This window comes from Caenorhabditis remanei, chromosome V (assembly GCF_010183535.1).
Source record: "Caenorhabditis remanei strain PX506 chromosome V, whole genome shotgun sequence".
Lineage (NCBI taxonomy): Eukaryota > Metazoa > Nematoda > Chromadorea > Rhabditida > Rhabditidae > Caenorhabditis > Caenorhabditis remanei.
Genome location: NC_071332.1, coordinates 6,624,816 through 6,650,254, shown reverse-complemented (window position 1 = coordinate 6,650,254; position 25,439 = coordinate 6,624,816). Strand labels below are relative to the sequence as shown.

Genomic DNA, 25,439 nt, shown 5'->3' with positions numbered 1-25,439 from the left:
GGTACGGTAAGATTCACACATTATTGGCATAGTACCACAAAACCTTTCCAAACAATTTCAATCGCACCGAAAATTGAGGTTGCAATATTTTTATTTTTGGGTTTAGATAAACTGAACTAATTCTTCTCAAAAATGTTCTGAATAATAGTCAGGAAACTGAGTTTTTGAACAGAATTATAAATAGCATTATTTGCTGAAACAATGTGACACGAATTACGGTAGCTACGCGAACTGTGCAAACACCATCACGTCAGAACGCCCACAAACTCTGCAATTTTTCGCCCACTTCGTTCTGAAATTGAGCATAAAACACACATGCACACGAAAAAAGAGCCAATCTTTAAAAATTGTGTTGAATGAATAAAACGAATTGTGAAATTGATCAAAACTGTCTGAAACTGGGAACACCCCACCCCGAAAAGGGAAAAATAACATTCATTCAAGGTATTCAAATTTCTGAAAAATGCGAACAATAGAAACGAAAAAACAAACAAGTGTTAACAACAATGAGGAATTCTAGTTTGCCGCCGCGAGTGACCCGGAATTGGCACGACGATGTCTACTTGGTGATTACCATCTCCCTGCAATGATAACAATCATATTTCAAATCTATAATCTGTCACACCCCGTCGCCTTACCAATTGTTTTTCACATCAGCCGCCATCATTCGTAACAACCTCTTTTTGTGACCTAGGATTTTGTTGATTGACGTGACCACAAGTGGTACTTCAGAATGCAACGACTTCGGTGGCTGTCGACGCGCTAGAATGTTCAAACCATTCAACGCATCCTCCAAGTTGGTCTGAACCAAAAAATCAAATTAGAAAAAGAACATGTGTTGTGGAAGTAAAACACACTAACCATTTTTGATTCATTATTTCTGGCGATCGAGCATAAATAATTCAGAACCGTATGAAGATCATCCGATATAAGAGGTTCCGAAATTGTCAAAAACATTGGAATCGTCCGTGTGACATGACTTGGTATGGCACTTTCCAAACTGATTGTTTGAATCAAGACAGGCAACAACTGAAACAAGTTTTCACATGTTTTAAAATAAGACTGAACCTTTCTCAAGGTGTTATAGGTATTCAATTAGAAGTTGAAAGATTGCAATTTTAGATTAGAATAGTTTCTGAAAAACATGTATGTAACCTACCATCGCGAACTGTTTATTCAACTGCTGGGCATCCAATGGAACTGCAAACTTCAGAAGATGCGGGAGCATCTCTACCAGTCTATGCTTCTTATCGCCAGCTTCCTCAAACTTTCTTTTGAAAATTGGAACAATCTGACAGAAAATCCGTTGTCTCCAAAGTGGACTCGCTGTTTCGTATCGGCACTTTTCAGAATTGGAATCAGCACTTTCGAAATCTAGAAGATATTCGAAAGAGGAACTGGGACTTTCTGAATCATCAGATGCAACTTTTGTTAGAAACTCGTCGAAGATAGTCAAACAACGAGGCGCATTTTTCAGCAATTTTGCTTTCACTTCAACAACATGATACCTGAAAAACATGAATTAGTTCCAGTTCAATGATATAAACCTTAACTGTTCTGGAACTTCTGAAGGCTCTGAAGGGCTGGATCTATTCACAATTGCAAAAAAGAGCTGACGAATTGATCTATCTGATATTTTCCTTCTGGTAGTTTCTAGCAGATCTTTCGTATTCTTATATTGAAGATACGAAAGAATGTACTTCTTGTCAAACTGTAAAAGCTGGGAGCCTTCCAATTCCATGTAACGCGAAGCTATTCTTTTCATAAACTTCTCATGATCGTCATTCGTGAGTAATAAAGAAATCGACTGCATCACTTTTGAAATACTCTCTGACTCATCGCAATCCACTTTGAAGAAAACATTTTCAAATGTTTCGAAGTGCTCCAAAAACAGTTCCTTGTTTTCAGTGCTTGCTGTCATCATTTGAATATAACACTCCAGTGATCCATCTATTGGATTCCTCATCTTCTTCTCCAGCTGTTCAACGATTTCGGCTTTCAGCGATTTCCATGCTTCGTGTGAAGAACTGATTGCACAAAGAATCGGTAGCACTTTTTCGGAATCTGAAAAGATTCAGTTTTATTCGTTTCTTCTTTATTCTAATTTACTCCATGTGCTTGTCGGATTATCATTGAGAACAATCTGAATCTGATCGAAATATTTCATCGAATATATTCTGATTAGTTTTAGAAGGCTTTGCAATTCTGAATCCGTGTCGACTGGAGTACGCAGAGCAAGAGCAATGTAGCTACGACTTTGATTAATCAATTCTTCGGATTCGCATTTAACTTCGAAGTAAATCGCAGCACATTCATAAATTGCTGTCATAGCTTCACGTGGTTTGAATTCTCTAGCTCTCGAACAAGATTCGAAAATGCTTTGTTCGAAAACATTCAGAGCTCCAAGTGAGCTTTCTCGATTCTTTGATGCAAGTTGAATCCATTCAATGAGATATTCGAGGCCTTCTTGGACGATATCCGCTTTATTTCCAGCTGCATTCACACTGTCTCCTTCAAGATTAACTTTTGAATATTTTTTTCCGAACCCAATGAATTACCATGAATCAAATTAAGAATCCAAGCGATGACTTGATTCATAATTAACTGCGAGTGCTTCTCAGTTAACGAGTTGAAAGCACAACAAAGGAGAGTCAAAGCCTTTTTGCAAAGACCCATCTCGGCTTGAAGGACAAACGGTTCCGAATCTAAAACATCTTTCATTTGATAAGTACATTAATTTTTCTGACTTACTTTCAATTATTGTCGCAACGACTCCATCGATTGCTCGAGGATTCGTTGCTGATGATTTCAAGCACATCTTCATCAATGCCTCAAACGATTGAGCGACATATGCTGGCATCTCGCCTTTACTCTTTGGATTGAGTCCAACTTTTCGAATTCCATCAATAATCGGCTCGAGAAGTGACAGATTCTTCTGCGGGGGGAAGCTTTCACATGCAATAATCTGAAATATATACAATTATTGAGTCTTAATGGATTAGGTTTACAAACCAAAAGATTCAAAACATCCTCGTACTCTTCGTCAGAACAGTCGTCATCATTAAGTTTCTCATCAATGAACAGGAAGCAAAATGGAGCAAATGATGGCGATGAAACAAGGCAAGAAGCACACGAAGCAGCCAGATATTCCCGCGTGATTGTGTCGTTCTTTTGCTGAAACCAAACATGATTATCTGATTTTTTTTCTCTTTTTTTTAACTCACCGGCCTGAATTCTACTGGAAAGTAGCATGCAATAGTTTCGAACATATCTTCTGTGAATGGTCCCAATGCGAAATTATGAGAAACTTCGAGGAATGAAGAGAACATGTGAACAAGACAACGAGGATCTCGTTCTCCTGATACACTTTTCATATATGTTGCAAGAAAGTCGGGACCCAGGCATTTCAGATCTGTAAAAAGGTTTTTATATTTAAATATTGATTTAAAAATACTCACACTGTAATTTATTTTTCAACAACCAGATTAGAATATCATATTGCAATTGACGTTCCTTTTGGGCCCAACTTTGCATGTTTCCTTCTCTGAAAATATCATAATCATACAGTTGAAAACTTCAAACATTACTCACTTGAATAGAACTCGCATTAACGGAACTTCAAAATTATCAGGTAAATTTTTAGATTTCAAGACTAAATGATGAACTCCTCGAATTACTGCTCCTCCAGTCAAAGCTGATGATTCGATAGAATTCAGAAAATAGTCGAGAAGAAGGGAAACTGAAAATAAGTATGTTTTATCTAGTTGCTATTTAAAATCACAGCAAACCTTCTTCTTTTTGCAGAAAGTCGTTCGGAAATTTACTGATTACTTCGATTAATTCTTCTGTTGTTTGTTCTCTTTCATCGGGAAAGTCGGATAGCATTCCAGATCTGAAACATGTGAAATATGGATATTTAAAAACAAATTTATGAAAACCTCTTAGAAGTCATGAAGTCGGAGAGAGACATTGATTTCTCCACAACTAGTAACCGATACCATTCCTGTGTTGATTCTCCATCATCAGTTTCGTTGAGAGATACCATCTGAAAATATAGAACGTTGTTTTTTTTCGTTTTAGTTTAGAAGCTTGTTTTCAAAAATCAAGTACAGGAAATGAACAGCTGACTGAAAAATTACAGTAAACCTTAAAGGCGCACTCACGAATAATCACAGGTGGTTTCGCAACGAAACGCTTCTACGGTGAAAGTGATATTTAACGTTCCCCCGCCTTATTCAAGGTTTCGCTCTATAATGAATGTTTCCGATGCCAGAGGCTACTACACGAGTATCCGACATTGTGCGTAAGTAAAGATTTATAATTTGTTAGCTTCCTTTACTTGTTTTCTTTTTTCAAAATCGCAAAGTTGACAGAAACGATACTTAAAATTCTGAACACAAAAGACAATTCTTTTGCAATCCCCCGAACAGCAAGTACATCACCAACCTTTCCAACCTAGATATATTTAACACTTTATCAACTGAAAACGCATGACCTTCGGACAGCCCGCGTGTCAAAGACAAGCACACCATAATTGCCGGGAAAAAATTTGATAACCTATCTATCGGCTGCCTGTAAATAGACAGACACTCTACTGTAACTGAATCGCATTAAATTTTCAGCGGGGGAAGTTGCTGCAAAATTTTAATCAATTCCTTCTATATTTTCTGAGAAATATTAAGAAATCAGTAGAAATTTTATTCCAGTGACTTCAGTTAGCGTGTTTTTCACTTTTCTTCTATTATTTCATCCTGATGAGAGATGGCAGATTTTCTATAATGTGTCAAGATTTTATTAACATCGCAGAATCAAAATTGACTTCCTTTCTTCCGGGTTCTCTGTACCTCTATATTTAGCTCTCTGAACCAACCTTGCTTATCATTTTATAATTCTATTAATTATCAGTTTTGATTGATTTAAGCTTTAATTTCTAGTCGTCGCAAACCATTTCCCTCACAAGATGCTTGCAAATGTTGATGTCACTCAAACATTTTATGAGAACATCGATGAAGGCGGGCACAATTTTCTCTTGATAAAAACCTCTTCCGTGGCTTCTCATTCTCATTTTTACATCTCTTTCTATTTATTTTTCAATCAAAAAATAATTGTTTTTTTCAGACGCTTGTGTATGTTTGTGGTGCTATCATTCTAAAAGCACCAACCAAATAGCAGAAACTGGCTGATCTTTTGACTTCCGGCTACTTACACCGATCCAACAACGCTCACAATGTCTGTAAGCGTTCGAATCGTGTTAATTGTAATCATTGGATGTGGAATAACGGTTCAGGTATGAAAATTCATAGAATATGGATAAATTAAACGATCCTTTTCCGTTTAAGAAGGAGTCAGAAAAGGGGGAACCTTCAAAACCTTCTATAGCCATTGTCGGCGCCGGTATCTCTGGACTATCAACCGCGCGTCGACTGATTGAACTCGGAATTGATAACTTCGATATCTATGAGGGTCTCGACCGGATCGGAGGCAGAATACACGCCATTCCTTACAGTAAGTCGACGAATTCGCTGTTGTATTCAATTAAATCGTATTTCAGAGGATGGTTTCTTGCAAATGGGAGCTCAGTTTATCAACGGAGCTGAAAATCCATTGTACAAGATTGCCAACCGTCTCGGATTGATTGCCGACGTGGTATCTGACACTGCTCATGTTGACAATGCACACTTCGCTTTCGGAAATCAAAATGTTCAAGAGTACGTTTCGTCACAAAACTGTTTCAGCGCTACTAGCACGTGTTGCTTTGCCGCGTTTTCAGTCAAATGATTTTTACACCAACGGAAACGTGTTTATTTTGTAGTAAATAAACCTCGTGATATTGAATTATCAGTTGAGTTGGCAGCTTGATAGTTCAGATGATCAAAAATAATCGTTTCCAAAAAAATAAATTTGGAAGAAAAATTGAAGCCGTGTGATTGCGATAAGGCGGTCAGAAAAAAGTGTAGTCGAGATGTTTCTAATGAAAAAAAGTTGATTTTGCAGAAAAGACATCAAGACATTCTTGGATTTCACTTCGAAGCTTGATCCAAAGTACAGAAGCATTGCAAAGCATGACGAGAAAACCGCAAGGCGCTACACTTTCAAGGAGATCTTCACTCTGGATTACATGCATTTCTTGAAAACTCAAAACTTCACTGATCAACAAAAGAATGTGTTCGACTCGTTGGCTCGATCTTTCCGATCGTATTGGGAGTTCGAGTGGGCTGCTGACTGGAGCACGGTTCGTTATACGTTTCTATTGCTTTTCAATTCAATAAAGTGTGTTTCAGCTCAGTGTACACGTTCTCAAGGAATGGAATGACTACGGTCCGGAATGCGAGTCATTCGCTACCAATAAAATTGGATTCAAAGCAATTTTGGATGATATTGCTGCTCCGATCCCTAAGAGAGCATTCAATTTTAATAAACGTGTTGAGAACATCAACTTGAACTCATACAGTGGAAGAATGCAACTGACAGTGAATGATCATATTGTTCCAACTGAATATGACTTTGTTATTGTCACTTCTTCACTGGGAGTTCTCAAAAAGTATCACCACAAAATGTTCACTCCGCCGCTTCCACGTCAGAAGATCGAGGCGATTGAGAAAATCGGATTTGGAGGTTCATGCAAAGTTTTCTTCGAATGGGATCAACCGTTTTGGTCAAACAACACTTATTCTATCGCACCACTTCCAGTGAGAGGAATGATTAGTGAGAAGTTGGATGCATTCGAGGAAGAGACTACAATTCTTCAAGTTGTCGACTGGGCTCCAAACGTTTTGAGTGCGTGGTATGCTGGACGTGGACACCAATTGGTAGATAACATGTCAGAAGAAGAGTTGAAACAAAGAATGACTCGACTAATGAGAGAAATGTACAACGACGAGTCGATTCCTCCGCCAAGCAAGATCATAAGAACTCAGCTAACAAAGAACGAGTTGCTGCTTGGATCCTACTCTTACATGACTCAAGTTCAGGCGCTATCCCACATTTCTCATTCCCAACTAGCGATTCCAGTGAAACTCGAAGGAAGACCAAAGATTCTATTTGCCGGAGAGGCTACTCATCACAGGTAAAGTGTGTCCAAGATAACAGAAATAACGCAATGTAATCATTTTCAGGCTGTTTCAAACAACCATTGGAGGTTATTTGAGCGGTCGCCGAGAAGCTGATCGTGCAGTTAACGATTGGTTTGGAAATGGACACATTTTCAATCAAACCAGAAAAATGGAAGTGGAGGACGACACTTTGATTCACGAGCAAAGAAGCGTCCCATATATTTCGCAACCTATTACATCTATCTAATTCAATAATTTGAGAGTTTAACTCGTATATATAATTCATGCACTTTAAACTAACCAGATAACAATAAATGTATTTTATTTGCAAAACAATATTTCTAAATGAGAAACTAGTGAAATCCTGAGAATGATATTTCGATGAGATCAGATATATGGTTGTTGTTAATACATTATTGGGCTTCCGCTGTAGCTTCGCTTGAGAAAGTCATACATCCACCAGCACCGCCACCAATTCCCATTCGTTGTTGAACTGTAGAAGGTCGTACTCCCAGAGATGTTTCTTTCACAAGAGAATTCATTTCGTGCATTTGAAGCATATCAAGCACTTGCAACGATTCGTTCTTTTTCGCGGCAGCTCTCTGAAATATTAATCGAAATTTTTAATAATGCGGCATCTCTGAGATATTTACTTACCCGAATCGATGGCATTCTCAGAATAATTGAGGCATATCTCTCGTTTGCAGCATGAGAATTATACGATTTTTGAAGATGACGGAAAAGTACAGCTAGAAGTTTCTTCTGCTCGGCGATCACATTTCTTTGAGATGCAGAATCGAGTCCTTCAGTATCCGGATCAAAGAACATGATGGCTTGGAGTAGAGCAAATTCAGTTGTGGAGAAATTGAGTTGACGGAATGGTTTCATTACAAGATCTATCATCATTGTAAGTACTGGTGTAATACCAGAGAGACTTGCACTGCTGAAACTAACTCAATATAAAATCACATATCGACATAGAAAGACTAACCTCGTAGTGAGTGTTGGAAACAGTCTTGGTTCAACCAAAGTGACAGTTTTCACAGCTCGTTCGTTCAAATTACAAGAAGATGGTCGTCCCGCGCAAAATTCTCTCGCTTCAAAGAAATTGTGCATGTCAGATTTTCCTTCGTGACCAGCTGTCGGATGTCCATAATCTTGAGGAATCCATGTACCGTAGTCAGCGGGAAGATTTCCATACTCTGTTGGCAATTGAATCATTCCATCGCTTATTGGAATGTCCAATAGTTCTTGTTTTATTTCTCTGAAACTATTGTAATTCTTCTAAAAACTAGAATGAGGTAGTTACCTAATAGGAATAGGCATCGCGACTTTCTCTTCTGCAGGTGCTTCTCCAAATCTGATTCCCTTATTTATTGATTGCTGAATGCATGCCGCATGTAACAAATTAGTCAAATCATCATGTATTTCTTCTCCGTTGCTTGCACTACTACACGCGGCAGATGAAACTCGACTACATCCGGAACCAGAGTTAGTGGACACTATGGCAGGGAGATCTGGTCTTTTGCGGACAACATCCGCTTTCACATGCTCCGGAGTGCGAAATGCTTCACACATGATCATGAAGGAAGACGCGTGGTTTGTCACCATGGCAACCTGAAGAGAGTTAATTTTAGGGGAGGGGACCAGAATGAGTGATGAGTTTTTACATAACTCGTTTTTATTCAAAAATTACTTTAGAATATTCAAAATGTAATTCACTCACTTTGTCAGTATAAGGAAGAGACCGAAATGTAGAAAACGTTTTCGCCCAGTCGATGTATAGAGCTATTAGTCGTTGTCTCCAAAATGGCATCTTATCGTCGCGAGATGTCAGAACAACATGATCAGACCACTGAAATCACATTTTGTTTCAGAAGAACTGAATGTTAATTAACTCACTTCACAAGCAATTGGTTGCATGAATCTACTGGGAGCATTCAGAGCATCTTCCAGTGTAGCATACGAATGAAGATCAGCACATCTACTCAATAGAAGAGTGAAGTTGTTCTCAAGTGTAGTCAATCTTTCTGCTATTGGATCCAGGCAGTTCTGAAGTTGTAGAAATTTATAAAATGAATGATTATAAAAAACCAACCAAGTCAATTTTTATATCTTTCATATCACAATTTTCGGGACTATCATCATTCATTTGGGGGCTTCCTGAAGATCCGTCACGAACATGTTCAGTGTGATGATGGTGATTACTTGATTCTGGCTCATTATCGTCATGCTTCCTTTTTCGTTTTGTGTATCCTATCCTATCACGATCATTTTGAATAGCTAAAAATTTCAAACTTTTCAATTATTTGCTGAACAGAAGATACGCTTACAATTTTTATCCATTCCAACGGCTAAACATTTTTGAAGACGACAATAACGACATGCACATCGAACACCTTTGTTTACAGGACAGTCCTTGTTTCCTTGACAGACGAACTCTCGATTGTTCTTAAATTAAGTTATTCTTCTCTATTCTTAATTTCTAATTAATTAAATTATCGAATTAATAGAGATTAATATATGTTTTGCTTTTTGAAATGAATATTTAATTTTCCAGCATTCTATGCCGTAAATGCTGTAGGGTACAGTAGCATTCTATGCCGTAAATGCTGTAGAGTACAGTACCTAGCGGTTTTCGTGTCGGGACCATTCACCATTGCTGAAAATTTCCGACGCTCCTTTAGACGGAATTTTTTCGATTTTATCTTTACTTTCATGAAAAATGCTTTATTTTTTTCAGTTTTTGTTTTCTTCAAAAGTTAAATGAAAATTACCACAAGTGCTCGTCGAAAAAACGTCTTGCATCCGTTGCATGAAGCAACACTGTAATGTTTGCCGGTTGCAACATCGTCACATACTGCACAGAGTGTTCCTGATATTATATAACTTTCAGATGTATTTTATTCTAACTGGATCCCAACCTGGTGGTAATTTCTCACTCATTCCCACTGTTTCACGTTTTTAATTGAATAATTAGCTATCAGGAGTAAAGTAACAGCATTGATTTTCAATTTGAATAGATTATGAATGTAGTTTGTAGTTGTATACACTCAAGATTATTGGTATTGGAGTGGTCACGTCTTCGCTAGGCGCTCACCGAAAATGCGACGTTTGTTTCTTAGTTGGCACAACGCTGGCGGTTGACGTGTTTCCCGCTACGCGTCACTTTCATCGAGAAATTTCTCTGCGGTCACCCTCCTAAATTTGGATCGATGCCACTAAACTCACGCGCATTCACCATCTTTTCATCATTTTTGCATTTTAACTTCATTTAGAACTAATGCCCGTCCCTGGTCTCCCATTCGTCCGTTGTTTCGTTCATTTATGTGTAAAACTATGTAAGCAATCTCTACTTTTTATGCTTAATCTTATAATTTTCTCTCTAACTCCTGTAATTCTCCGACTTTTAACATTTGCATTGCGTAATTATCTCTCTCAAGGTACTTTCTTATTTTTAATAGCAATTCATATAATTTCGTAATATTACAGGCGAAATGTTTGGTGGTGGAAGTAGCGGTCCGGTGGACACCGCCCTCTACACAACTCTCGGTGTGAAACCCGACGCATCGCAAGCTGACATCAAAAAGTCTTACTTCAAACTTGCGAAGGAATACCATCCAGACAAGAACTCGGATCATGGAGACAAATTCAAGGAGATCAGTTTCGCTTATGAAGTTCTCTCTGACCCCGCCAAGAGACGTCTCTATGATGCTAGAGGTTTGGAAGGCGTTCAGGGTGGCGGCGGAGGCGGTGGTGGAGGATTCCCCGGTGGTCTTTTCTCCCACTTCTTCGGACAAGGAGGAGACGATGACGATGACGACGACGATATGGGTGGACATCCATTCGGCGGACTATTCGGAGGACTTGGTGGTCACCGAGGTGGCCCACGTCGGCGGAAGTTCCAAGACACCGTTCATCCCCTTAATGTAACCCTTGAAGAGCTTTACCTTGGAAAAACATCCAAGCTGAAACTGTCCAAGAAAGCACTTTGTAAAACTTGTGAAGGATCTGGAGGAAAGAAAGGAGAAAAGTACAAGTGTGACGGATGTCGCGGACGAGGAGTCAAGACTATTGTTCAACAAATCGGCCCCGGAATGCTTCAGCAGATGCAGGTAGCCTGCGACGCTTGCAGAGGTACCGGTGGAAAGGTTCCTGCTGGTGACAAGTGCAAAGGATGTAATGGAGATAAATACGAGAATGTTTCAAAAATTTTGGAAGTGCACGTTCTTCCGGGTATGCGGCATGGTGATAAGATTACTTTCAAATCAGAAGGCGACCAAGCTGATGTAAGAAACAACAATTATAATAAGTTATATACGATTGATAATTTTCAGCCCGACGGTGAACCAGGAGACGTTGTTATTGTCGTTCAACAGAAGGAACATGATCTTTTCAAAAGAGATGGAGACGATCTTCATATTACCAGGTTAGTATTACGACGATCAAAATTCAAAGTTCTCGAATAGTTCTGAAGTGCTGTTAATCCTCTGAAATGATTATCACAAATATCATATTTTTCAGAAAACTCTCACTCAATGAGGCTCTCTGCGGGTACAATTTCCTCATCAAGCACCTTGACGGACATCCATTGGTTCTTCGTAGCAAGCAAGGAGACATCATCAAACCAGGAACAGTACGAGGAGTTCTTGGAAAAGGAATGCCAAATAAGAAGTATCCGGAGCTGAAAGGAAATCTTTTCGTTGAATTTGATGTTGAATTCCCGAAAGATCATTTCTTAGATGATGAAAAAGCTTATAATGTAAGTAGTGTGAAGAATGAAACATGAAAATAAACATTTTTTCTTTAGGTTCTACGCAGCTGTTTCCCGGCAACCAAAGTCATCAATGTTACGCCTGGAGCTGCCGAAGTTTCTGTAATGGAATATGACGAAAAGAAGTACAGTCGAGGACGTGGAGGAGATGCTTATAATGAAGACTCTGACGAAGAACAACAAGAAGGCCACCACGGACAAGGCGTTAGATGCCAACACCAATAGTCACTTTTTACGAGCTTACCAAAAACCGATAAGTTTCCCTTCACCCACTCCCCTTCTCATCCCACCCCCACTTGAAAGAATCTCTTTTCCGTTATCCGTTTTTTCTGTGGATATTATCATTCATTGTTTTTATTGCAATACATTAATTGCATAAAAGTCAGGAAGAACTCGAAATAAAGAAAGTTTTATTATAGCTCAACTGCTGTATTCACATTATACTACAAACGTGAGACTTTTTGGTGACTCCGCCTCCTTTCTTGTTGTCCAGAAGCGATTTGAAGCGAGTGACAGCAGCAGTAACAGCTCCAAGGTTGCGAAGATCAAAAGTATCAAGCTCAGCTTCTTCAGGAACATGAATATGAAGAAACTCGGCAAGTTGACGCCGACAAGGAAGTAGTGCAATTTTGTTCAGAGTTTCTTCTTTTGCAAGCGGATCATTCAGTACAACAGTCAAAAGAGAGCCATCCTGTGCGCCTAAAATTACCAAGTTAAAACTAAATTTGTATCAAAAATAAAGGAAACAAACCAAGGATAACAAAGAAACCATCCGGATCGTAACTCCAACAAGTGATTGTTGCGTGCGGTCGAAAAGTTCCGATAAGTTGGCAATCGAGAACTCGGAATACTCTGAAATAGTTTATTGCCAAGTGAACGATTCAAGCTGTTCACCTTAATGTTTTGTGTCCACTGTGATAATAGAAAACGTATTGACCGTTCGGAGAAAACGAGCAAGTGACATCATTCACTCCTTCTGTTACATTACCAATCAATGTCTTCGCAACTTGTCCACTTCTCATATCAATCACCTTAAAATAAATGGTTGTTTTTCAGATACGAACAATCATTTTTTTTCTTACGAAAAGTCCCCCTTTTGCAGGTGCAAACAATCCAAGTTTTCCATCATTCGAAACGACACCATTGAATTGAGTCAATGTTCTGTGGAACTTTCTGACTCGAATATCCCAAACACTCGCTTTGTTGTCACTTTCCACTACGATAACCTGCAATTTTATCGGTTTTTTGAGCTAAACATCTATTTTAATGACCTGATTACTATTCGATGGCATTGCAATAATCTTATTAATCATGACATCTTTCTGTTTCTTCGATTGTCTTGGCCGGAATTTCATCTTCTGAGTTTTCTCAACAGCATCAAACACCAAAAGACTATCGTGTCCTTTGAATAGTGTTATGACAACTCCAGTGACTCCGTCCTGTATTAAAATAATGAGAAAATCTTAAAATAAACTCAAAATTACTCTTAAAATCGCACAATCTTTGAATAATCTGCATGGATATTCAAAATTATATTGAACACTGAAATCTGCGATACTGTAAATTGTAAGACGCGCTATTTTCTGTTCTGCTGAATCCACTTGTCGGTAGATGACACCTGGAATTGAATCTGTGTTGGAAGCTCCTCTCCTTTTCTTCGTTTACCGATCAACGCTTCCTTATTCATATAAAAAATCTGAAACACATTCGGAGCATGAACAGAATGAATCACTGATTGAGTTCGGAGATCCCAGAGAAGCAGTTGATCGGATTCAATCGCCACGATTGTTCTTCCATCTGCAGCCAACAGAGAATCAGAGACCACTGCTCCATGAACATTTGCAACGAGAGACGCGATATATCGATGAGATTTAATATCCCAAATTCCAATATTCTTTCTAGTCTGCACTGCGGCCAACGTCGGATTGTCTTTCGCCACGGATATTTTTTCAATAGATTGTTCCATTGTGGAAACAGAAAATGATTTCTCGAATATATTCTCCATGTTCCAAATCTTGATAGTGTGATCCAGAGAGGACGAGATGAGAATGTTCTGGCCTAGTTGACTGACAGAATCGAGATTCAGAATCCGACCGAAATGAGCGTCGAGGGAACGGAGGAGCTGGAAAACATGGAAAATAATTCGATGCTACTTGGCGTTCTGAAACTTACTTCCGTTGAAGCAACGTTCCAAAGGAACAAATGTTTTCTGACTCCAGCCACAAAAACAGTGTCATGAGAAGCAAACGTGACGGCAGTTGTAGTGTGTCTTGGACGGATTGGAATGTTTCGAACATTCAGAGGAAGTTTCAAAAAGATTGGCTTGAATTCACAGTTGTCACGGTATAGAAGAAAACTCTGAAACTTTTTTTGCATTTTGCGACAACTAGATCTTCTCACATCAATCATAACTCCAACAATCCAAGGATTTTGATTCTGACTCTGACTGCCTGCACAGTTTCTCTCAAAGATTTTTATATCATTTATTCGGTTTGGTAGTCCCTCTTGAATCACATCTTCTGTTATATACTTTGATCCAGATAGTGCGATGCGGACAAGAGCAAAGTTGTGATCTCCATCCGGGTCCAGACTGCCTGAAAATCAATAGTGGAAGAAGAAGACAGAATTGGAAGGTTACTTTTATGAGCGACACAAGCGAATCCTTTTCTGAAATAGTTATCGAGAAATGTGATGGAAGCTTCACAATAGAAGTTGTTGAGTTTTCCTTTCGTTTGAGTTTTTTCGTCATTCAGTGTCCCCTTCAACACCAATCTCCACTCATCTCGTTCTCCGGTCCATAGCAAAAACATCATGTTTAACTTGTCTCGATAGAAAATATGAACTAGATTCTGAAAACATTCCAATATCGAGTTTCCATGCGACTTGAACTCAACATACATTATGTTCCCCTTCACTTTCAGATCCTTGGCTGACTATATTTCCGTTAACTGTATAAATCAAGTACTGAGATTTAGACCACATTAGAATGTTGTTGTTACCAACGAAACGAATCTGAAAGTGGCAAGTATTCGGTAAACTCAAAAACTAAGGCTCCGCTACCGCCTGTAGCTCCATTTGAGTCACAAATGGTTCTGGATCAATCGCTGTGAATTCTCCAGTTACCAATGAGGCAACAATAACTTGATTGTTATTCGTGTAGGCAGCGGCGAACTTATCATTCTCAGAAACAGCTAATCCAAAAAAGACACCGTCGATATTTGGATTCACAACTCTCGCAATATCTCCTAAACTTTCAAATTGATAAAATATTGAAAGAAGTTAAAGTTACCTGTTGCAACATCCCAAACAATAATTTGAGTTGAAGTGGACACTAATAGCTTTCTATCAGAAGTCAGTTGCATTCCAAAAACCGCGAACTGATGTTCTTCCAACGAGAACTTCAAAGGACCTCCAGGAGCATGGAAACAATGATGAGCAGGGACGAAGGCGTTGTGTTGAGGGCCTTCTTTGTCACACTTGATAAGAAGTTTGCTGACATATTTGTTAGTAGCAACCAGAGGAAGAAGACGCCCTAACAGTTCGAATGCCAGCATTGATGGGTTACGGCTGAAATTCAAATGTCTTATGTCTCGATTCTTTCTAATCTCACCTCAAGATACTTGCAGAAAGTCTCAACGCATCAACTGCCAATGTCAATTGTCTCGAAATTTCTACATCTCTAACATTCTGAATTGCATCTTCGTAATCGGCAATCAACGATTGTAATGGAAAACTTGAAACTTTCGCATGAAGAAACTCATAATCAAAAAGACAAAGTGTCAGCAGTTCATCAACTCTTCCAGATCTCAAAAGATGATACGGTAGCTCATTCAACTTCCTCGTATTGTAACGATGGTTTCCATCTTTCGACGAGAACACATTCGGTTGCTTCGGCACTTTTCTATCAGCAAGTCCCTCGTTTTCAGTCACTCCAAATCTTTGTTTCTGCATTTCTGTATACTGATAAGGTTTTGGAACTCCTCCCCAGACACCCAGGAAGTATTCGGCCATAGCAGAGTGGCACGTCTCCAAATGATTCACATTCTTGAAATACCTCTCGATGGCGACTTGACGGAATTGTTGATGGTACCTAAACTTGATAATTGGGGGATTCAGTAGAAATTTTTGTGGCAAACCAGTTAAGCACAATGACACCGTCGGCAGCTCTTTCCGATAAGTATCCAGGAAGATCAGATCTTATTCTACTCCATAGAAGAGGTGGGATTCTTCGAACAGGTGGTAGATGGTATTGATAAATGTCATCAAGCACTTTGTCATCGAGAGAGATCAAATCTTCAACTTCTGAATCACTAATTCCAGATCGAGCAGCAGAAATGTATGATAGAGCATGAGATACGAGGAGCTTTCCTAAAAATATTTCTGAATTTTTGTCTATGATCCCAGCTTTTTTCTTTTACCATGTTGACTTTCCGTTCTGTGAAACAACACATTGATACTTTCTTGCAAAGATGAGAAGAGAATAGTTTCTTGAGGACGAGAATACGATTTCCATCTCGCCACAGTCGCATAAATCAACTTCACAAATAATGGAAGAGTACACTTATCCAATGCTTTGGATACCGTACTCCATTGTCTCTCTGACAAAGTCCTTCCCTTATCTGACAACCATTCCTGGACAACACGAAATCCCAATTCTTTTCCGAGACTTGGAACCATAAGGTACTGTCGTTTATCTTCAATTAATCTCTGCATTTTCGAATAGATCAAACTTGCACCAGGAGTGAGAGACGCAAACAGTTTCACAAACGGAGGAAGAGAAGGTGGAAACCAAAGAAGTTCATGTGCTCCATCGATAGTTGAGAGGAGATCAAGACTGTCGAAAAGTATAATCAAAGGACGTTCTCGTGTAGCCAGGTATGTAATCTTTTTGAAGTGTTGGAACAGCTTTGATAGCTCGGTGGGCGAAGAGTTTTTCAATGTTTCATCGTAATTTAATGCTATCTGAATTTCCAAAATATTGCAGAGCTCCCTCTCACTTAATGTTATTACCTGATCACAAACACTTGTCAACAATGGAGCAATATTTGAGCTATCAGGACTTGTTCCAAGGAATCTCAAAAGGACGATCGGCTCACACGTGTTATCATACCATGTTCTGATTTGTGTTGCTATTTTCGCCATAAGAGACGTCTTCCCACAACCATTTTCTCCTTGAAGAATAATTGGAAGATTTGAGTTACCCAAAACATATTGTTTCGCACAGTCCAGTTGCTCATTCCTTCCAAAAAACATATTTGATACAGTAATCCCTGTTGTCAAATGAGTCAACACTTCAGTGAACAACTGATCTCGAAACCTCGCATGTTTCTCCATCGCATTATCAACCATTGACGTGATACTTGTATAGAAATCTGTGCAGAATTGTCGGATGTATTCCGCATGGTATTGAACATCTATTCCATCTCTTCCAACCCATTCCACAGTTGATCGTCTGATATTCTGCATTGCAAGTTTGGCTGGAACTCGCTCATCTCTCAAGTTTGCAAGCAGCTTTTGGGCTTCAGAGTTGACCTGAAAACTGATTTTCCAGAAGAATTATGCTATTCAACTCACATGATTATGTGCGATATCCACAAACTTTGACGCTGTTTTCATCTGGGACAAGGCTATATTATTGATGTGTCGAATGTAGCAAAGACAGTGTTCATTTGGATTCTTAACCTTCAGAATACCATGAACAACCTCTCTTTCTGTCACAGACATGAAGTAGTTATGCATTGTTTCATGATCCAAAAAGCCTTTTTCATAACAACTTCTTGCTCCTTTTCTCAACATTTGTTGCATCTTCGCTTCGCATTCCCACCATTGTTTTGCATCTTGTTCTTGCAGTTTTGGGATTCGCTGAATCAGAATACTGTAGTTTGATTTCATTCATTATGACTCACTTTGTTATTGAAGTTAACCAGAATTGAACTGATCTGTTGGAGCACAAACATGGGAGGCACCGAGTTCGTATCCTCAATATACCAGCTATCCAGCAAAGAAATATCTTCATGCTCTTCCTTCAAAGTTCGTTTCAACATCTCTAATTCAGTAGACAAGATTTCAGATGGAATTGGTCTGTACCCATATTTTTGGCAAAGAAAGACCACAAAGTTTGCTCCGACTGAAAGTCTCTGACAGTTAGCAATTTCCGAGAGACACAGTTTCGTAGTCATGTGATCGTCAGTTGACTCATCTCGAACGCCCCATCTCATGTCGACAACCTGGAAATCTGGAATTACAGAGTAAGAAAAAAAGAAAAACCTGAAAATCAAGTCCATAAGTCTCTCTGCAGTACTCTTTAAGTTTCGGATAGATCTCTTCCATCAATGCATTTCTTTCAACTGTGGTATCAGTGAAGGTCGAGCTGAAAATCATATATACGCATCAATTTTTTTCCCAGATTTTCAAAACTAACCTGGTAAAAACTCTCACAAGTTTGCTCTGTGGTTTCGGGATATTCACAAACTTTCCTGCGAAAACTCTATCAAATATCTCTTGAGTATAAGGATCTCTCTGAAACTTATCAGTCTTGAAATTCAGAATCCCCCTGATAACCCACTTTTTCGGGGACGACTTTCTGCTCATTACTCTGGCCAAGCAACAAATCTAGTCCAGTTGTACTTTTGGAATTATCTTTCTTTTGAAGACTATTTGGAAGTAAGAATTTCGATTCAAGACTACTTTTCTTGCTGCTTCTTGTCAACTGGGAGTTCGATGATGATTTGGATCTCTTTTTTTGAACATCTTGCCTTGAAATTGAAGAGGAATACATGTAGTTTAGAAATGAGAAAGTGAGGAACCTAGACTAGGGTTCTATGCAACCCGAACTTCCGGTCCCAGAAAATTCACACGCTTCAAAGAATTCAACGATTTATTGACACTTGTGAGATGGAATGAAATGAAAAGAGCAAAATTCAAAAGTCTAGTTAAAATGTAGCTGTCCTATTACCGGAAATTGTAAAGTTTTTGAGAGGAATGGTGTAAGGAGAGAACCAATCTCTCTCATGGATGGAAGTGAATTGTTGCACCAGTTGAGATTTCGCAGTCGAGTCGTCGGCTCGGATTATGATTCCAATACCCGCGGTGTATTGCCAGTAGTCAGAGCACCAATTTGAGGTACCTGAATAAAAAGTTGGAGGGGTTCAGGATAGGTACATCTAAACATGGATGGCAGACACTGATAAAGAATATAATAAAAAGAAATCAAAACAAACCAATATAAGCTGCACTGTCCGTCACAAAATACTTGTTATGATACACTCTTGCATATGGAATTTTTCCATATTGCATTGCCGGAACCTCAATCAGTTGAATCTCAATGGACCCCTTCTTGATACAGTTATCTGAAATCGTATCTCAATTAAAGCATACGAGAATTTCAGATTACCCTTAGAATCCCACTTATAGCATGGCAAGTGATCCGATATATCTTGCAAAGAGTACAATGTACCGTACGCCGAGGCATATGTATGTGGCCACAAGGAGATCATTAAACGAACATGAACGGCTCTTTCAAATGCGGCTCTTCTGATAGCATTATCTAATTCTGGCTTCCATTTATTCTCATTTTTGAGGTACATCGTTGAAGGAGCATAGTCCATAACAGCCATGTACAAATATTCTTGCGCTTCATCAATAGTTTTTATCATCGCAGCCAAGTCATCTTCTCTACCACAAGACTGAAATCCTGGTGGGGATGCCTGGAACAGAAGAGGTTTTCAAAATCAAACATCACAAAAACTCACAGAAATATACATTGCCTGACTACCAGTCGGCTGATAAACGCTCATAGGAGTTTGATGATTCGCGGGAGTTGATAAACTGTTGTCCCATTGTTTTGGTATCTGTGCTCCAGGTGCTCCCATTGTCCAATAAATTTCCAGAAGGTTTTTTAAGTCGTTAGCAAGACAAGGACAATTAAAGGCAGCTACTCCGAGTTCTTTGACATTGGTGAGAGATCTCCAATCGAAGTTTGCAGATCCAATGTAGAAATGTTTGCCGTCAACTGACCATGATTTTGTGTGGAGAATGCCGCCGGGGTACCTGAACCAGCATATTACACTGCGTTTGACATATTGAACCTACCAATTTGTGAAATCCAAACTTCTAACTCTAATCCTTCCATTAGACTTTTGAACCAAATTTTCCGTCTCCCAATATCCTCCATTCTCATAAGTCTGGGCTATTCTCACTGATATATTTCTATCGACAGCAGTAGACAGAAGGGTGTTGTAGATCAGTTCTCCATCACCACTGGTATTCGTCGGATCTGTGTCATAACCATCTCCAGTATCTCTTACGAGAAGACTCCAATAGTAACTTCCAATTAGAATTTCTTCTTTCGCTTCTTCTGGAAAACATGAAATTTGAAACACTGTGGGTATATTTATTAGCTTACTCATCAATCTCAACCAACAATTGGTTGTTGAGTTGAAGATGGGATAACTAGAATTGAAGGTTAGTCCAACTGGAATAGATTCACATATCACGAATCTGGAAGTGGGAAGGTCTGTATTTAGAGATTTCTTTCGGTATTATTACTCGCAAGTCTCTGCACATTTCGGCATTGGAGGAAGTTGGCAGGTGTTATCTGTATTCGGACAATAGTTATTTGAGAAGTTATTATTGACCACATTTCCTCCGTTGTTGATATTCGGGTTCACAGCGACGAAGTATGTCTAGAAATTTAATTAATCAGACTATGAGAACTTCCATAATTGAATCCTGAGAAACAGACGCCTGGGAAACTTACCGTAAGCCATATTGCAGTTGTAATAAGAACAGCTACAATAGCCACTAATGAATGACTCAACAATAAAGATCTAGTTTTCATTCCAAACCACGTGTAGAGTTAACAATTGAAAATAATTGAATCACACTAGATGCCCAATGATACGAAATTGATAAGGGAATGGCAAACGACGTATAAGTGGCAACATTCTACTTTTTATCAGCTAGGAACTTATAGTCTTAAAGGCTTAACAGTTGCAGTTTACTTCTGGAAGTTTCAAGGGGAAAGTACACAATTTCGTTTTTTCACACTTCATCCAATATCCCAGATGTTCGATCATCATCATATTCGGTTCCCAGTCTCAAATTAGTTTCCGTTCGTTTCCTTCCTCCTCCATCCCTCAAAAGGTTTAGAAACTAGCTTCGAGAATAAGTTGGACCCGACGATATAACAATGGAGGAGGAAGACGAATGGCCGTATCCTGGAAGACAATTGCGTTCTCTCGCGCACACTGACCGAAGAAGAAGTCACAATAATTATTCGTATTTCGAAAATCGTATTATAATAAGCTAGCCTTGCCTTTTTTTCTTCTCTGACATCGAGAAATCGAGAAAAGAAAGAAGTGAAGTTTATATTGTTTTATTGGTTTTATTCTGATGTGAACTGATGGCTAAACTTATATTTTGTTTCTTCTTATCACTTGTTTATCAAGAAGCCAGTGCAATATTCTTTCCACAATTTGGTTTTGGTGAGTTATTTTCTTTTTTGTCTAAATTATTTGGCTTTTGATTCAGGATCAATGAACTGTCAATGTCAGAGTTCTTGCAACTCTCCTCCATCACAGCTCGGATGTTTATGTCCTCCTCCGATGCCTTGCTATCAACAACAACCAGCTCAAACTTTTTACACACGTGAGTAAACACTCAGTTCAATTTAAGTTTATCGGAGAACCAAAACTCATTCAGAACCGGCTCCACCAGTTATCTATCAACCTTATCAAAACCAACAACAACAACAACGACCATCATCCTACTTGGCCAACATTCCTCCTTATATGCAACCGTATGCCCAACAGCCCACATTCTTCTCAACTCCTCCTCCAATACAAGTACATCAATTGCCACCTGGAACACCGAGTTTGTAAGTTTCTGTTACTGATCTTTAGAGCTTTTCTTATCAGTTACGTAGTTCTTATAGTTTTATTATGGTCAATAAGAGTCGAACTTCTCGGTCAAAGAGACCGATTTCCAGAAGGACAAAAATCATTAGTAAATACAATTTTTTAGATCATACCCATCGTCATCTCAAATGTTCATCGCTGAACAATCATCCATCAACTCCCAATATTCTCCTGCAGGCTCCCCTGGCCCATCTACATCAGATTCGCAAGATAAACTCAACCTACAAGTAGTTTCGTTTCCAACCGAGTTCCGTCTGAAAAACATTTCCCATTTTCAGCCTCCCGCACTCAAACAAAAAGAAGAGACATTCGAAAATCATGTCAACGAAAAAAGTAGAACTTATGAAACAGACAGGCCGTTATCAGAGTGAGTTCTAAATATATTCCCGTAATCTGTTCTGAATTAATCTCAAATTAAGTTTCAGCATTTTCTATGAGACAAATACTGGAGAAGATGATAATGAAGTAGGATTAATTTTGATCGTTTGAACTCGTTCAACTGACAGTTTTCATTTCCAGATAGACCGAAATTACTCTCCCATTCAAACTACGACAGAAAATGTCTACAGGAATACAGATACCACAACAAGAAAGAATTATGAGAGTTCCACGTGGCCGACGTCTACTATTGCGGTGACTACGAAAAGATATGAAACAGAATTGAGTAGGTCAAAATGTTCGACAAAATAAGTCTATAGCTTTTGCAGAACGAGGAGAAGGTAGCAGCGATATCAGTATGTCTGGTTACGGATTTGACTCAGGTTCCACCTCTGCACCGATCATGCTAGAATTCTTAGAGCACCCAAGACAGTATGAGAATAGAAGTCCAGCCACCCCAAATAACACAGATAACACAGATGTGACAGATTTCACTCAAGAAGTGGATGCGTTTTACAGTAAGAATTGTTAAGAAGAATCTCAAAATGTTTGCCATTTCCAGAAAGTTCGACGAGCCATCCAATACAAACTTTCGAGTATGGAGCAGTTCGGGATGCCAGAGATTCCTCAGATAATCGAGAAACCTCGACTCCAAAGTTTCCATTTGACAGAGATGAGGAAGTGAAACCGAAGAATAAATGGACGAGTAAACGAAAGATTCGAGAAAAAGAAGATAGTTCAAAGTGCAATAATCCTATTCTGAAAGATTTGATGGAGATGGTATCCTCCTATTCTTCATCAACAGTACTCATCCATTTTTGTTCCAGAAAATGACCGCCTCCCCATCAATATCCAAACAAATGATCTACTCAGCTGCCACTGAAATGTGGGTTGGACGAAATGTGAATGTGATCTGCTCAAAACATTCTTTCTCATACGTCGTCGTGACGTCTCCAATATTCTGTGAACACAGAAAAAAGGCATTAACTTGTTTTGTGTTCTTCCAACCTTGATACGATGTTCTTTTTTGATTGTTAGGGTATTTTTTGATAAAACAATTTTCTTCTTTAAAAATAATATTTCTCTTGGTGAAAAGCAGGAATGTATAATAATAATAAGCAAAAATAAGTGTATATACAAATGTCATAGTTCATATCTTCTAGGTATTTCTCATACAGTTGAAATGAGAGATCTGTCCGTAGAAAATGAGAATTGGGGGTTTTCAATGCATCGGGAGTGGGAATTCGATGATGACGTCACACTTCCTGAGTTGAAAAGTTGACGGTATTCCGTCAGGTACGGGTCCATTGAGAGCTGGAAAGAAAGCATATAGGGGATTTTATAGTATTCTGGTTCAGAGATTTTGTATTCTGAATTTCAAAACAAAAACTCAGACTAGAAGAATCCATAAAACGAACACAAAGTTTTGAACTCCGAAGGATCAAATCTTGAATTCTAAATTTGAGGTTCAGGATTCGGATTTCAGAGCTCTGGGGATTCTAAACGTTTGTTTCTGTGATTCGGAATCATGGTTCAATATTCAAGATTCAGAATTCCGAAGTCGGGGTTCAAAAGTCAGGATCTTAAAAGTTTGGGTAACAGTTATTAAGTCATCTTTCAGAACTTAGAAGTCAAAAATCAAAAAACTTAAACCAGAAACCAGAAGATATGACCACAGAATTTCGATTCAGAATCCTAAATTATTTTCAATCCTCCAAAAACATAAAATTTAGTTCTTAGGAAACTTGTTTGAATATCTCGAAAGCAATGTTCTAGACTTCTGGATTGAAAAACTAATATTCATATTCTTAGCCCTTCTAAAGCTTACCTTTCTATCAATGACAAACTTGCTGGGCTCCACGAATCTCGCATTCATAGAAGTACGCCGGAACTTCACTTCTTTCTTGCTATCCCCTTGACATAGATTGCACTGAAAACACCAAAATCATTCATTATTTTCTCGAATCACTATTTACACGTACCTGTCCCAAATCGAAGCAGCAAACACATATACAAACCAATAGACTGATAATTGTGAAAATCAGGAATATGACTAGACCAATTGGATAGTGACAATTACATGTTTGTGTTGCAATATGTTCAGATAATCCAATGACTGGAGCGAACGTGGTTGGCATTTCTGGAATCATAAGATCTATTAATAAATGAAAAGACGTGCCGAAATTGTGCTCTAATGATGCGATGACAGCATGGCCGTGATCGAAATCAAGAATGATTTCATCAATGTAAACAGATAGAGAGATCAAATTGAAATCTCAGGAATCAGTGGTAAATCTGATGAATCAACGAAACGACACGAAAAGTTGGTGACGGAACAGAAATGGGTTTTCGAAAAAAAAGAAACATATGACATATTCTGTGGGCGTTGAGAATTTCTATATGTTCTACGTAGATGGTCATTTTCTTCTTCTAATAAACAAAAAAAGCATGCGACAGCTGTCTCTCGCAAATATTTAGTTTACAGAAATTCTAGCAGAACAAACTCGGAAAAATCGAGAAAAGGGAGAGCAAGGATTCTGAAGAAACGTCACAGTTATCTTCATATTTTTTGCTTTTCATCTAAACAGTTGAACTCAAAATTTGGGGGATGAAGTCAGAAAAACCCGAGGGCACACAGACTATATATCAGTAATCAAACAACACGCGGAAGGATAGAGATGGTAAGGGATATGTTTGATTTAACACACACTCACGGATAGAGATACGTTATTACTGTCATGGAGAAGGAGAAGAAACTTGTCTCGAGTAGTAAAAAAGAGGTTTAGTTTTTTGAAAGTATGTGTGCTTCGTTGTGTAGTAACTTATAAGTTTTCGGGTGGATGTTGGTAGAGGGACCGGGCGAGTAAGAGAGCTCGGCCACCGATGCGTTGATATTGGTGATACAGAAGTCTGGCAAGTGTGCTCCACTGTACCATCATAAGAGCGCACTTGAAAAAAAAAGGCTTCTTCTGCATCTTCATGAAGCTCTCGGCACCAACGGAACCCCTCACTAGGGAATGACTCACACAATGGTTGGAGAAACAGAACATGAACTATATCCCCGGAAAGCTGACGTTAAAATTTACTCAAACTTTGGAGCTGAGGAGCTTGCAGGCTTGAAAATCATCCACGTAAGTCTACAATTGCAAAAACAGAATGAATGCGGGTATACCAACAATCAGTCATTCCATTTCGATAATAGTTCAAACTCATTTTCAATTCTTATTCAGGCAAGTGCAGACCTTTAAGACCCTTCCAAAAAATAGGTAGAAAACAAAAAACAAATAGGTACATACCTCTCCATTCAGGAACCATCTT

At 38.8% G+C, this 25,439-nt stretch overlaps 7 protein-coding genes across 7 annotated transcripts; 3 read left to right on the top strand and 4 right to left on the bottom strand.

Annotated features, from left to right (window-relative positions):
* Window positions 1-634: 634 nt before the first annotated feature.
* Window positions 635-4,045, bottom strand: GCK72_017750 (uncharacterized protein; the record flags this gene model as incomplete). The annotated part of the gene is made up of 13 exons (XM_053732238.1): window positions 635-802; window positions 862-1,029; window positions 1,160-1,508; window positions 1,554-2,064; window positions 2,110-2,511; window positions 2,559-2,705; window positions 2,752-2,965; window positions 3,013-3,174; window positions 3,225-3,412; window positions 3,459-3,544; window positions 3,592-3,739; window positions 3,789-3,892; window positions 3,939-4,045. The coding sequence occupies 13 exons, from the start codon at window positions 4,043-4,045 to the stop codon at window positions 635-637; spliced, it is 2,754 nt and encodes a 917-aa protein (XP_053581151.1).
* Window positions 4,046-5,227: 1,182 nt separating this feature from the next.
* On the top strand, window positions 5,228-7,299 carry GCK72_017749 (uncharacterized protein; the record flags this gene model as incomplete). Its single annotated transcript, XM_003112322.2, has 6 exons — window positions 5,228-5,287; window positions 5,340-5,505; window positions 5,552-5,708; window positions 5,995-6,232; window positions 6,282-7,066; window positions 7,116-7,299. 6 exons carry the CDS (start codon window positions 5,228-5,230, stop codon window positions 7,297-7,299), a joined length of 1,590 nt encoding a protein of 529 aa, XP_003112370.2.
* A 166-nt stretch (window positions 7,300-7,465) lies between these two features.
* Window positions 7,466-9,998, bottom strand: GCK72_017748 (uncharacterized protein; the record flags this gene model as incomplete). Its single annotated transcript, XM_003112624.2, has 10 exons — window positions 7,466-7,654; window positions 7,710-7,995; window positions 8,044-8,316; window positions 8,362-8,669; window positions 8,779-8,907; window positions 8,955-9,104; window positions 9,151-9,335; window positions 9,386-9,503; window positions 9,830-9,927; window positions 9,977-9,998. 10 exons carry the CDS (start codon window positions 9,996-9,998, stop codon window positions 7,466-7,468), a joined length of 1,758 nt encoding a protein of 585 aa, XP_003112672.1.
* Window positions 9,999-10,549: 551 nt separating this feature from the next.
* GCK72_017747 (uncharacterized protein) lies at window positions 10,550-12,051 on the top strand (the record flags this gene model as incomplete). The annotated part of the gene is made up of 4 exons (XM_053732237.1): window positions 10,550-11,341; window positions 11,390-11,481; window positions 11,577-11,814; window positions 11,863-12,051. The coding sequence occupies 4 exons, from the start codon at window positions 10,550-10,552 to the stop codon at window positions 12,049-12,051; spliced, it is 1,311 nt and encodes a 436-aa protein (XP_053581150.1).
* A 208-nt stretch (window positions 12,052-12,259) lies between these two features.
* On the bottom strand, window positions 12,260-20,665 carry GCK72_017746 (uncharacterized protein; the record flags this gene model as incomplete). Its single annotated transcript, XM_053732236.1, has 27 exons — window positions 12,260-12,525; window positions 12,578-12,678; window positions 12,721-12,857; window positions 12,909-13,052; window positions 13,098-13,265; window positions 13,311-13,444; window positions 13,492-13,948; window positions 13,999-14,184; window positions 14,227-14,420; window positions 14,465-14,675; window positions 14,725-14,838; window positions 14,887-15,071; window positions 15,116-15,393; window positions 15,437-15,916; window positions 15,963-16,194; window positions 16,245-16,788; window positions 16,837-17,358; window positions 17,401-17,688; window positions 17,733-18,061; window positions 18,782-18,952; window positions 19,047-19,175; window positions 19,220-19,532; window positions 19,578-19,875; window positions 19,918-20,182; window positions 20,231-20,325; window positions 20,374-20,510; window positions 20,585-20,665. The coding sequence occupies 27 exons, from the start codon at window positions 20,663-20,665 to the stop codon at window positions 12,260-12,262; spliced, it is 6,459 nt and encodes a 2,152-aa protein (XP_053581149.1).
* Window positions 20,666-21,362: 697 nt separating this feature from the next.
* Window positions 21,363-23,134, top strand: GCK72_017745 (uncharacterized protein; the record flags this gene model as incomplete). Its single annotated transcript, XM_053732235.1, has 9 exons — window positions 21,363-21,474; window positions 21,529-21,703; window positions 21,850-21,970; window positions 22,022-22,110; window positions 22,169-22,208; window positions 22,263-22,407; window positions 22,451-22,639; window positions 22,684-22,901; window positions 22,949-23,134. 9 exons carry the CDS (start codon window positions 21,363-21,365, stop codon window positions 23,132-23,134), a joined length of 1,275 nt encoding a protein of 424 aa, XP_053581148.1.
* A 716-nt stretch (window positions 23,135-23,850) lies between these two features.
* GCK72_017744 (uncharacterized protein) lies at window positions 23,851-24,259 on the bottom strand (the record flags this gene model as incomplete). The annotated part of the gene is made up of 3 exons (XM_053732234.1): window positions 23,851-23,901; window positions 23,950-24,051; window positions 24,104-24,259. 3 exons carry the CDS (start codon window positions 24,257-24,259, stop codon window positions 23,851-23,853), a joined length of 309 nt encoding a protein of 102 aa, XP_053581147.1.
* Window positions 24,260-25,439: the final 1,180 nt, after the last annotated feature.